General features: G+C 40.5%; 1 protein-coding gene across 9 annotated transcripts in view; it reads left to right on the top strand.

Moving 5' to 3' along the window:
- Positions 1-2,038, top strand: part of FOXP1 (forkhead box P1) — a 165,321-nt gene extending 163,283 nt beyond the window's left edge. For all 9 annotated transcript variants that reach the window (XM_059823389.1, XM_059823387.1, XM_059823396.1 and 6 more), the window contains one exon: positions 1,871-2,038. In XM_059823389.1, coding sequence (XP_059679372.1) covers positions 1,871-2,015 — 145 coding nt within the window. In that variant the 3' untranslated portion in view covers positions 2,016-2,038. The remainder of the gene's footprint in view (positions 1-1,870) is intronic.
- The last annotated feature ends 10,746 nt before the right edge of the window (positions 2,039-12,784 follow it).

Here is a 12,784-nt window from a genome sequence, read left to right as displayed (position 1 = left end):
TCCTCCCAGTCTTCCCCCCGCCCCCCTTTTTCAATAATTAGGTCAAAATTGTACAAGCAACATCCCTGTCCTTGTAATTTTTGCAAAAATTACGTGACATGCAGAGGAACCTCTTTGCTCCCAGGAATGTGTTGATAGGACGTGTGTTTGTGAATTTGAAGGGAAAAGGTGTGTGTATGTGGATGCTGCATCCCTTCTCCCCACCGTTCCCTTGTTGGATGGGTTGGAAGGTGCAGTTAGTACTTAAGTATTGATCGAGCACTTTGCAACTCAAGAAGTTGAAATATGCAGGGACTTGAAAGACATTCACAGCTCACATCAGAAATGTGTGTAGTCAGCAAGTTAGACGCTTCCTAAACTGATCCAGGCTCAAGTTGAAATAAATAAACAGGGTGCGGTGCAGCTTTGCACACTATACAAGCGTACAGCTGGATCACCCTGGTCGCTTGAAATGGGTAGGGTTACCTATGGCTCGTACGTGGATACCGAATATATTTTCCCTGTTCGGTGATTTATTCTTGCTGTCCGTCAGTGCAATGGAGCACAAACAGTCTTGTCGCTCCTATCCACACAAAACATAAAATAAAATGCAGCTATTTTAAGGCATTCATTTTAAAGCAAAGCTGTGCAAGGAGAGAAAAAGTTCTTACAAATGAAGGTTTGCGCTTCGGGTTATGTTTTCACGTAGCCTACGTGAAAGGGTTAAATCAGCTCGCCTGGAGAAAAAACAAGACTCTAGGAGGTGGATATCAACTCAATGAGAGACAGAGTGGGACTTGAACTCATTAACACTTTATTTTAAGGGATTGCCTACAACATCAATTATTTAGGAAGCAAACAGGGTCTCCATTGCTGTGTCGCATTATTAATACTTGGTAATGTCAATAAAATCCTACTTTCCTATAAAGTCCCACCAACAAGACACTATTGACTCACATGGCTATTTTACATTTCAAAAGCTGCCGAACAAAAAAAAAAAAGGTAATTTGTATTTGTATAGGATTTGTTGTAAATATGATTTACGAACAACATTTGTCAATTGTTATCATACCCGTTTTGAATGACCAAGCCCCGTTCCCCTGCGGGTTATTCATGTGCTATGCCGTAATGAGAAATTTGGCAGATCTCATCTCTTTAGTACATCCTTGTGCCCACTGTGAGCTGGGGATCATGTTCTGCCTTGTTTACAGCTGACAGTGTTATTATTCTCGTTAGGACTGTGCTTTCTTATCATATTGTTGTGTTGAGCGAGCCTTTTCCTCTCTGTTTGTGTTTCCTGGCAGGGCTTTTCTTCCCTTATTGACAGTTTGTAAAAATATGCATTAATTTGGAGTTTAAAGCATGTATCATGGTGTCTCTTTGCTGTGTTTGCTTGAAGTTGATTAATGATAGAACCTCACTTGGGGTCGTCCTCTGGAGAGTTGTCTCACAGGTTCTGCATGTTAACGAGAGACGCCGCACACACAGCGAGCGATGATTAGCCCAGCCTCCGCCGGCTCGGCGGGCTGACGAACTGCTGCTTTGCCGTTCGGATGCTTATTCCGCTTATTTATCCAAAGATTGTATTAATCAACTTAATATGTCAGCTGAGAGCGTTTTCTCTTGATCCCAAGATGGAAGTCCTATTGAGGCGCTCGCTCCTCCCAGAGCGTTTTCCCGGGGAAGTTGAGCGCTGCCTGCCCGGCGTAGCCTTCGCTGGGCTCCGGTGGCCAGCGCAGAAGTTGAGGGTCTTCTCCTTGGTGACCTGGAGCTCCTAGGCTTGGCACACCGGGTCTGAACGCCCAAACCACTTCACTTTTGTTCCCAAACCACAGTCAAATCTGTTCTTTAACGAGGAGCTTGCTGATTGACCATATTTTTGTTTTTCCAGGCACCCCGTGCATGTCAAAGAAGAACCGTTAGATCCAGATGAAAATGAAGGCCCGCTATCCTTAGTGACAACAGCCAACCACAGTCCAGATTTCGATCACGACAGAGATTATGAAGATGAACCTGTAAATGAGGACATAGAATGAGTATGTCTGACATCGTTACCCTGAGAATGAAGATTGGAAGAACACGTCAAACTTAGCTGTGAAATCTCTCCATTATTGTACAGTCTGGAGGATTCTCAGTCCACTTTGACAACTATGAAATATGTTAACTCTTAGTGCCATCAAGTATCCCATTTGGGAGTATTTTTGATTTTTCTACTTTTTGTTGAAAAAAGGAATTTGTACTCTGTGCATTGGATGGACTTGTTTGGTACTTGGGATTTTCCTCTCTTACAGTCAACATCAGTGTTGTAAATTTGCTAAACTGATTTACTTGCATTTAGCAGCCAGCTGTGGACTGCAGGTCCTGCCAATTTTGGACACTTGAGGACATCAAACTGAGCATGTACACCTGAACTGCAGATCAAGTCTTTGCCCAGATTTTAAGGATTCCAATGGACAACATATTTGCACAGTACTGCATGTTGATTATCACTGCCTTTACTCCATTTTTTTGTTTGTTTTTTGGTTGGTTTCTTTTTTTTTTTTGCTTCCATTTGGGATGGGGAAGGCCTGTGTGTGCACGTGTGTGGATATGTGTGTGTGCGTGTGAGCGTGTCTATCGGGGAGGGGTTAAAAGAAAAAACTATCCCAAACTTTTTAATGTATTGCTTTTATTCCCCTGCCCCACTTCTCCTCTACCATTTTAAGTTCTGACCTCAGGCCTCATCTGGGCCCAGGGCCTCTCAGAGGCTTCAACGTTTTCTGTACTTTGTGATGAATGTTAATAGGTGTTTTTATTATACGAAGCTGAATGTCATTGAATTGTTTGTAGTTTTTTCTGTCATTCATTCCAGTTTCCTTCAGATGCCACCATGTTTTCTTTAGCTATGGAAAACATTCCATTTCGGTGTCTCCTTTTTTTTGTTGTTTTTTGAAAAGGTCCCAAATGCTGCACTATACATGTGGAAGGGTTGTCCAACGGAGAGAGAGGAATGAAGTACTGCAAGAATGAGAATGAATGACAGATGAACATAGAAACACTGTAGGAAGCAACACAGATTCATTCCACAAAGCAGTATTTTTAATATTTTTTTTCTTCTTTTGGTTTGGGTTTTTTGATTTTTTTTTTTTTTTTTTTTGGCAGCAACGGTGAATATTAGCAAATGCCACAAAATTGAACAGCACAAAGAAACATATGCAGCACCAACAGAGTTTGCTTTTATTAGAGGTTGAATAGTACAGTGGCAAGTTCTCGGTTGTTGGAACAAGAGTTCTAATGGGTCAACAAACCTTTCTGGAATATCTAAGATTACCGAGATGGGCACCTATACATTTATTATTACAATTTTATTTTTTTTCTTTTTGCATTTGCATTTGCAAATAGTGGTTGGAAAGATGACTTCATTAAATTGTTATTGTACGTGATGATGTTTCACGGTTAAACATCAGTTCAGGATTGCTTGGTGGCGTTAATCTGTCTGAATACAAATTAGATTTCAGATTGAACTTGTTACGGGAGTTAATAAGGATGGAGCCCCACTAATGCTATAGTGTTAATTTTGAGCTGTGCAAATCCAGTACTGCAGTTAAGATTGTTACGCAATATTACACCAGCCAGTATGGAAACCTCGCCGTACGTAGGAGACAGGAGATCTAGGAGAGAATTTGTGCCGGGGCTTGTTAGGCAAAACTGGCAAGGCTCTTCAAAGCAAACATGACATACAAAATTTGTTGCGATAGGTCAGTAAACCTCGGTCACCAAACACCTAAACATTTTCATTCTGCAACCACTTTTCCGTCACTCATTTATTTATGTAGGACTGTAGCTTTTTTATTATTTCAAAAAGCCTTTCAGAGCTTAATTTATATTCTTCTTTGTACCTTTTTTTTTCCTAAAATTACCAAAGATATTACACAAAGGTAAATTATGTTCTCTGTTATATGCTTTATCTTATGAAGCCAAATATCCTCTTATTGTTGATCAAAGGAGGTTGAAGAATTTAGAGGGAAATGACAAGATGTGGGCTATTGCTAACCTGAGAGGGAAACTGCTCCTTTATTCTAGAAAATTTAGAAGGCCGAGTAGATGTCTGAACCAAAGTTGTTAGTTTTTATTTGCAATTCTTTACAGTGACCAAAATGAAAGTCTGTAAAGAGGAATCGAGGAGAGCTTTTGAGGCTAAAACTAGGAATCAGTGTTACTGCTGGAGCTATGAGAAGGGAGCTGGAGAAAGCAAAGACACAGTTATTTTGCGGAAAATTAGAGTATCAGATAAAGGAGGCAGTTTAATAAAATACAGAAGAGAACAGAAAAGCTCCCACAATTTAACTGGACCACATAATAGTATTTCTAGAATTAAATGAAAAAAAAAATTTTTTTTGGTCTTTGGTTCTACAGATTGTGTGCCACTTCTGTTTCGGGACTGTGCTGGGATGACTGCTTTAATTCTGGTTGATCTTGGCACATTTGCTCAGTTTTGTTTAGTTTTTGGTCAGCATTTTTCATAAGGAAATAACACTCCTGTCCACTCATAAGCTTTGGTACAAGAAATTTTATTGGCAGTTACTTTTATAAAACTCAACTCTGCTTTCTGTTTCAAAAGACAAAAAAAAAAAAAAAAGAACAGAAAAAAAGGGCAGTCTGTGGTCATTTGAAACATTGGGTTTTTTTGGTTTAAATTATATCCAGGCAGCTTCGTGACGTGCCGGCGGTAGCCAGATGGGGATCATGAGAATTGAGCCCTGTGCTTCTAAACTGAGTGGTTTGCTGGTTAGTTCGGTATTCAGAAGGGGATAAAAATCTGGTAGATTAGTTCATTCTCAGCATGTGTAGCTAGACATGAGTAAAGATAACAGCATGAGAAACTGTTAGTACGCATACCTCAGTCCAAACTGTTAGGGAATGAGTAAATAAAAAATACATTTCACTCAGTTGCACTTAGTTGTATGTCTTGCATGCTTAGTCTAAAGACTGTAGCAAAAATAAAAAAAATAAAAAAAGAGAAAAAGAAATAAAAAATTAGATTTTAACATATCTGGCAGGTGTCGCAGCCTTGCAGAAGAACCAACTGAAAATCTCAGGCTTTACATCAAGCAAACTTCACTATGATTTTTACAATTCTGATTCTGTATCCCTTTGGATATACAGTTGCTTCTTTAGGGAGGGGTTTATTATGTTGTACATATATATCCCACTGTGTCTGTGTGAGCCTTTGTCTTTTGGGGGGAGGGTGGGGAGGGAGGAAAAGGTGGAAAGGTCCTTTTTTTAGATACCATTCCTCAAAAGGAATAAATGCAGACCTGTTTGTCAAAACACCTTTTGCTTTTTGTGCAACTGCTTTATATTAACTATACTAAAAAATAGCTTTGAAAAAAAAAAAACTACTGTATGTAATGGAATTGCAGAATACGCTGCACATGTATTTTATTTAGTTATCCTTGCTTTAAGAATATTGGATGACATTTGCTGACATGTGGGAGAAAATCCCTGACTTTTTTTTTCAGCTTTTAAATTGTAACATAGTTGACAGATTTTGTTTTTTCTCCTGTTATCATTGATCGAAGCATTTTTGTACAGTTTTTGTGTTTAAGCTGGTTTTTTTGATACTTTCCCACCCCTTCTGTTATCTTACCACTGCCTTTTCTGGCTGTCTTAAACAAAGTTCATATATTTGAAAGGAAAAAAAAAAAAAGTCGTTTAAAAAAAAAAAAAAAGTTTTTCTCCTGCTGCAGTAAATATTTTGCATGATGAATTCCAGGGTCACACTTTCAAAGTTTATCAGTGAAGTAGTGATTAATAATGGGGAGTGTCAAACTATTGAACTTTTGTATAAAAAAAAAAAAAAAACTTTACAAGGTGCCAAGATGTAAAGACAATTTGTTACATGTTTTTTTTCTCAAAGAAAAGCGTACATTATGAAAGTAGTACCATGTATCAGGTAAATCGCTGTCAGGAATGAGAGTCAAAGCCTTCCTTGTCCACAAAAAAAAAAAAAGTTTGTAAATGTAAAACCTGTTAGGTTTCTGCATTCAACTAGAAGTGAAATGAAAAATCAAGGCTTATGTAGAGTAAGTGACCACAAAAACCATTCCCTTTTTTTGATTCTCACTCGCAAGAGTCCCGCCGCAGGTCCTGCACCTCCCCTCTCCCGGAGCTCCCGCTTTGGGAGGAGACCGGGGCAGGGATTCTGGTTCTACAAATACTGAAGATCATTAGATATTTTATATATATATACATACATAAATATATATATAGCTCTAAAGTTTTTTAAAATAATTTTGAACTATTGTAGTTTTCAGATGGCCAATAATCTCACGTCCATTATAGCATGGGGGGGGGGAAAAAAGGGTTTAAGCTCTTTTGAAATCCTTTGGTACCTTTGGTTAATGAACTCAGAGGGAGTTTTTAGATGTTTCAGAAGTCATTTAGCATTCTAGTCTTGCGAGGTGAATTCGCAGGTAACGACTGCGTTCTAACGGGCCCAGACCAGGTAACAAAGTATCTTCTACCCATAAGCCTTGATGAAAATGGTACAGTCCAGACTGTTAGCATGGTGCTTTGTGTGTATGTGCTGCCAGTAACAAGATTTTTTTTTTTTTTTTTTGATAAGGCATAAAAGAAACTCATTCCTTACATCAACTGTAATTCCATCATTCCATGTCTGTTGATACAGACAATAAAAAATGTTGTGTAGTCAGTACTAATTACTGACATTATAGCATTCTCAAATGCAATAAAAATGCTGGTTGTTCACACTGGTAATGCAAGTTGCCATGTCCTAAGTTTTTGTTTTGTTCCCCGCCCCCAATGACTCCCGTGTCGCATCCCCTGAGGCCCCGGGCCCCAGTGCCGATCCATGGAGCAGCTGGTTGCATCTCACCCGCGTCCCAGCACGTTCATGGACAGTCTCATCGCTCTCCTTGGGTCTCCCCCGACCACATCAAATCGCGAGATATTTTAGCGACGGTTTCACGGCCGGTCTGGACAGGGCGCTCGTTTGTTGCTTGAGCACTGGACGCGAGGAAGATGCTGTCATTCGAAGAATTCATCCCCTTTTCCAAGAAAGTCCATCGGTGTTTGACCGTTTGGGACACGGGGAGTTGAGGGGATTTGCTTTCTCGTTGAATTCCACTTCAAAGGGGAAAGCGTGGACCAAGGGGTTTGGGGCCTCATCGTGCAAATCCTTCCAAATGCGGTGCCCTAACGGGAGCTGCGCTGCTGGCTTCGGTAGGAAAGGTTCGATGCAAGTCGTACCTACGCGGAAGGGGGGTTTGCACCATCAACCTCTTGGTCCACAAAACCGTGAGGACCAAAGTCCCAAGTCACACTGTCACCTGAGACAAACTTGACAGGGAAAAACCCACCTTCTTTCCTTTCGAGTAAGCACACGTTTATTTTCTTCATCAAGTTTTATAAAGAAAAATAAAATGTTTAATAACTAGCATTAGCAGCAAACTGAAATTTCAGAGGAGAGAGTTTTCATGAATAATTCATTAAAATTTCACATCTGCAAGATTAGTCATCCAAATAAAATGCTAATGTCAAAAACATGCACCGTCTATAATATTCTCATCAAGAAATCTTTTTGCATATAATGATAAATGCTTAAATTAGTACAAATGATTTTATAAAAATATTCTATCATAAAATTATACCAGATAACTACTTTTTTGGGGGGGGGGGGGGGAATCTTTGCACACCCATTGTAATGTGTCTCAAAATGGTATTGACTGGTAGATTTTAATAATACAGAGATAATAAAATTTGGGTTTGGGCATGTATCGCACTTTTATCACTAGTGAGATTTTAGTAAACTGGAGAGGTCCCACTTTTGGGATTGAGATTTTCCTAAGTCAGTCGCAGGCAGAGGGTGTTAAGCCGAAACTTGAGACACGTTTTGCCAGAAGTGCTCTGCGTCTCTAAAACACGGGTGGGAGAGTCAGCTCCAGGTAGGGGAGTACGTCCCCAAATGGATCCCAGTAGGGCTCTCGGCTCCTCTGTTTGAGGACGGTGTCCCTGTACAGGTGACCAGCGGGGAAGCCAGGCAGGTCATGAGCTATGAAGCCATCAGAGATGACTTGGGTATTTCACCTGCCCAGAGGTCTCGGCGCCGGCATGCCTGCGAGGCAGGAGAGACCCGACTGTTGTCTTTGTCGTCATCTGACTTTCTGTGGCCTCCCATTTCAGGGGAGCTGCTGGGGTAGGTGCCAAATGATGCTTGTGCTGAGGAGCTGGCACCGAGTCGAGGAGCAGGATGGGGCCCTTCCCCTCCTGCTGAGTTAATGCTGCCCTAGCAGCGGGTAAGGGCCTAGCTCTTTGCTGGATGTCGAACGCAACGTTTTGTGTCATCTTTCTGTTAATAATCCCATTCCTCCTCCCTGGCAGCCATATCGTGGAACTTCACAAAATGCCTTCCTACTTCAGAGCGCTGCCACCAGCAACAGCCAGCTGGGAAATACCTTTTCCAGTCAGAAACGCTGTTTTCCACCGCAGCTGAAAAGCACTTTTATGGTCAGTGGGGAGGCAATGCGTCTCTGAGTAGTTTCCAAAGAAAACTGGAGTCAGTTCGTAGTTTTTCCGGGTTTTTCCTGTACTGGAGAAGATAAGGGGGTCCCGGCGCAGGCGCTGGAGGCCCAGGAGGCCATGGCAGCCAACGTGCTCCGTGCACCCCCAGCTGCTCTCTGCAGATGATCTGAACGGTGACATTTAACTCGGGCCACGATCACAGCGTATGACAAATTTCACATTATTGGACTAATTTAAGGGACTAGCAATTCTCGGTGCCTCTCGCTCGCACACAGACACGCATACACACCCTTCCTCACAACAAAGTGTAATTAGCCCTTCTTGACCTATTAATCAGGCTCCGTCTTCAGTGATGATGTTAAACGTTCATTTAATGGTGTGTTAATCAGGGCTATCTTTCATCTTCGTTGCAGCGGTGGGTTATTCCGTCACGTCGAAGCGCTCTTCACCCTCATATCGCCACGTTGGTGGCAACAAACCGCCGTCTCCCCCAACAGCGATGACCGACGTGGTGGGACGCGGCCTCCGTGCGTGTTCGCGGCCTCCGTGCTGGCTGCACCCGCTTTTGGCCCAAACCCCCAGGGCTGAGGCGTGACAAAGTCCTCCTTTTTGCCTCGTTTGATTGGCTTCGTTAGGTATCTTCAAGCACGCGAGCTAGAAATGGTAAACAACATCACCTTGGGGTATTTAACAAAAAAGAGCCCCTCCTCCCTTTTTATTCCACAGGAAATTTCTCCGTCTACCTGGAGGAAAAGAAAAAAAAACAACAACCCACTTTGTGGGGTTTTGTATGTATTTATTTAAAGGCGTTCAGTGGCCATTTTTTGTGCACCTCAGAAGCCTAAAAAACGTTTTTTTTTTTTCCTTCACGTTATAATGTTAATTTGAAGGTAACCGTCCTTTCAAGGATTAATTCCAGCCAAAGCAATAACCATTATTTACCAGAGTTTGACATTTTTATCACTCATCATATTAGCAAATTTCCATTGAAAATGCTAAAATGGTTCGTCATAAGGCACATAACTGCTTTGGCTGTAAAAATGACCAACACAAGTGCCTGTACTCAAACATTAAATTATACTGTAATTAATAAAGACAGTTAAACTGTCTACTAGCAACAGCAATTTAGGTAACCACATTTGATCGGCTATAAATTGTAACTACATTAAAATTCCAGAAATATTAGCAATATGGATTACTTGATGGAAATAGGTGCTGATCACCAACACTCCTATTTTACAACGGAAGCACAGGTCATGTTGGCCACAAAACTGTGGGCGAAGATCAAGGCTGAGTACTTTTAATCTTGTGAAACAAGCAATTACAAATAGTTGCATCGATTTGTTAAAAAGCTTTAGGTGACATAAATTGTTTCCTGTTTAGCTTATTGCTCTGATACATAAATGTCACTGGGTATAATATTAATTAGGGTCACAGAACAACAAGGGTCGGGTGATATAGTGTACGATCAGGGATGTGTCAATCCTTTGTGAAGGCAAGAAAAGCTCCGGCCCCTTTGCGCTGCAGCGCTCAACGCCTGATTTTATGTGATGACAAAAGAAAGTAAAGGAAACTGTATTTTAATATGTGAAGTAATTACTTTAGTACTAGTATAATTTTACGGTTTAGGATAAATTACAATGTTTTCATTCTCCTGCTCTTGCCACATAACATAAAAAATCCACATATAGCATCAATAAAATAGAATACTGTTTATAAAGGCTTTCTGCTGCACAAGACCAACACTATTCCTCCTAGCAGATGGAAACTAAGCACACATTTCAGTCTGGTGTGTGTTTCTACACTTAATATTTTTTTTTTAAACCAAAAAATGGGCTGTGCAGGTTATTTACTTAACATAAATCAAATGTATCATATACACTGTTTCTTTGGATTGGCATACGACTTAGAAAAATACAGTAAGATTCTGAAAAATCTGGAGAAAATTTATTAAATATGATTTTTACTGTAATAGAATATTAATGTAACCCAATGCTCATTTCCCATTAAGTTGATCCCTTTTTAATACACACATGCTTTTTATTATTTTGCACTCATGCGAAAATTCCACATTCAGAGAGTTTCCATCTCCTTAGGAATGTCTCTGGCAAAGGCACAGTAAGAATCTTGAATTGAAAAAAAAAAAAATAGACAGCAAATATCGAACGATAAGATGTGGCGAAGCGCTGATGAACTGAAGCAAAAGCCGATGATATAATAAAGGGTAAAAAGGCATTCAGCACTGCGAGGGGAACAGTAGAAACAATTACACTTTAAACCCCTCCTTCTCACTGCCACTGTACCACAGCGCAGATGAAAATGTTTGATTTGCAACATAAAAGATTCATTAATTACCACTTGAATATTTAAAGCTAGTTTGCAGACTAACAGAGGTAGATAAAGCACTGAATTAAAACCTCTAATAAAATTGTAAAAATATTTCTGCAAGTTTACCAGCGTTGCCGTTCCTCCCGGTTTAGGGAGCCAGGCTTGGCTTGTTGGGAAACGAATGATTTTTTTTTTTTCGAGTGGGTATTTGAATTCAGCTGGTGCGAGTGCACAGCGCTGTTTGTAGCTCGTTTTCAAGTGTTTTCCAAATACTTACTTGGACTCTCTCCCTTCACATGTGGTTGCCCTTCGTGGGAAAAGTGGCTTCTACAAAACAATACAATGGATGATGAGTGTCTTTGAGCTATACATTCATTTTAATACATTTCCATATACAGTAAAAACACGTCTAGTCATAAGTCTGGTATAATTCTCTGATATGAGGCAATTGTACTTTGTAGGGAGAAAAAAAAATAAATCTCTTAATCCTGTTATAATTACCTTTGTTAGAGTTAAAAAAAATATCGTTGGAACAGTATCCTCTTTTGTAAGGGTGGAGAACGCACAAAAATAACAGGAATGGATATCGTGGAGAGCATCTCTGTAACCGTACGGTACACCCCGAATTTGCCCCGTGGAGGCTGAGCTGTTAGCTCAGGGCTTACTGGATCTTTTGTATAAATGCACGGATTACAAAGAACGAGTCATGCGTACACACCCAAAAAGCACAGTGTAACTTTAAAAAAAAAAATTCAGTGTATATCTTTGTTCGCACAACTTCTGCCTGTAGGCGATGGAGCCTCACGGTTTCGTGAGCCCCACTCACTCAGGCCATGTAAAGCTTGGTGGCTGAGGAGCTGAATTTGACACTTGACAATTGCATATGTTAATTTTTACCTGTTTGCATTCAGTTGGCAGTCAGATTTTAAAAAAAAAAAAAAAACACCACATTCTATTTTTAAACAAGCGACTATTTGAAATCCACAACAGTGCAGCGAGGGCTTGATTGCGGGATGAGGGTTGAAAGATACAGTAACAGCTCTTTTAGCAGTATGTTAACGATGATGAGTAGAGCCAAAGTGTATGGATTTAATAAGAAAAAAACAGTTACAGTTCTTTCTCATTGTCATTAATTTATGCAGTTGGCCAAGAAAATTAAAAAAAAAAAAAAAAGGCCATTTATATTTGGATACGCCCTTTACACAACTGGTCCTCTTGTAATTATTGAGTGTCTGCTCCAGTTAAAAGGATTTTGAAATTATTCCACTGTATTTGGATGGGAGATGCTTGATTTCTACCACCACTGGTAGGTCCAGAGTGCCCGAGGAGGCTGTTGCAGAGCAAAGGGAGCCCCGTCACCGGCATCGCTGTCTGCCGTCACCTGGCCTCCACCTTCACCAGCAAATCATAACATCCAGGGCAGTCGCTCTCCAGTCCTGCCAGAAAGGAAAGGGCGTACTCAAAATATTTCAAAATATTTCAGGCCTTGCCCTTGCTTATTGTTTTTGGAAAGTTGGGGTTTTTTTGTTGATTTTTTTGGTGTTTTGGTTTTTTTTTTTGGTTCAACCCGCTTGTTAATGTTCATTTGTGTTGGGCACAGTAAGAGCCTGTCAGTTTGTATCATACGAGTGGAAGGGCATTTGGTGATGTTTGAAGTATTTTAGACTTTAGAAAAATCCCTGTCGGTATATTTGCTGTGTTAGAAAAATGGATTTCACCTAGCAGTTTATAAATATACACGTATATATACCCGCATATGCTTTTTTATGTGCTTTGATATGTATATAGAAATAAAGTTATGCTAAGCGGAGCCTCTTAAAACCTGAAAAGGGAGGAGCCCTAGAACTACTGACTTCCCCGACGCCACCATCTTTAGTACAGACGTCCACAGTGTTACTAGAGGGGGACAGAGCTGGCCCTGACCTGGCAGTGCCTCGTGCCCATCTGTGCCTTG

The sequence above is a fragment of the Gavia stellata genome, chromosome 12 (assembly GCF_030936135.1).
Source record: "Gavia stellata isolate bGavSte3 chromosome 12, bGavSte3.hap2, whole genome shotgun sequence".
In the NCBI taxonomy this organism is placed as follows: domain Eukaryota; kingdom Metazoa; phylum Chordata; class Aves; order Gaviiformes; family Gaviidae; genus Gavia; species Gavia stellata.
Note: the sequence above shows the minus strand (reverse complement) of the source record. Positions and strands in the feature narration are given on the sequence as shown.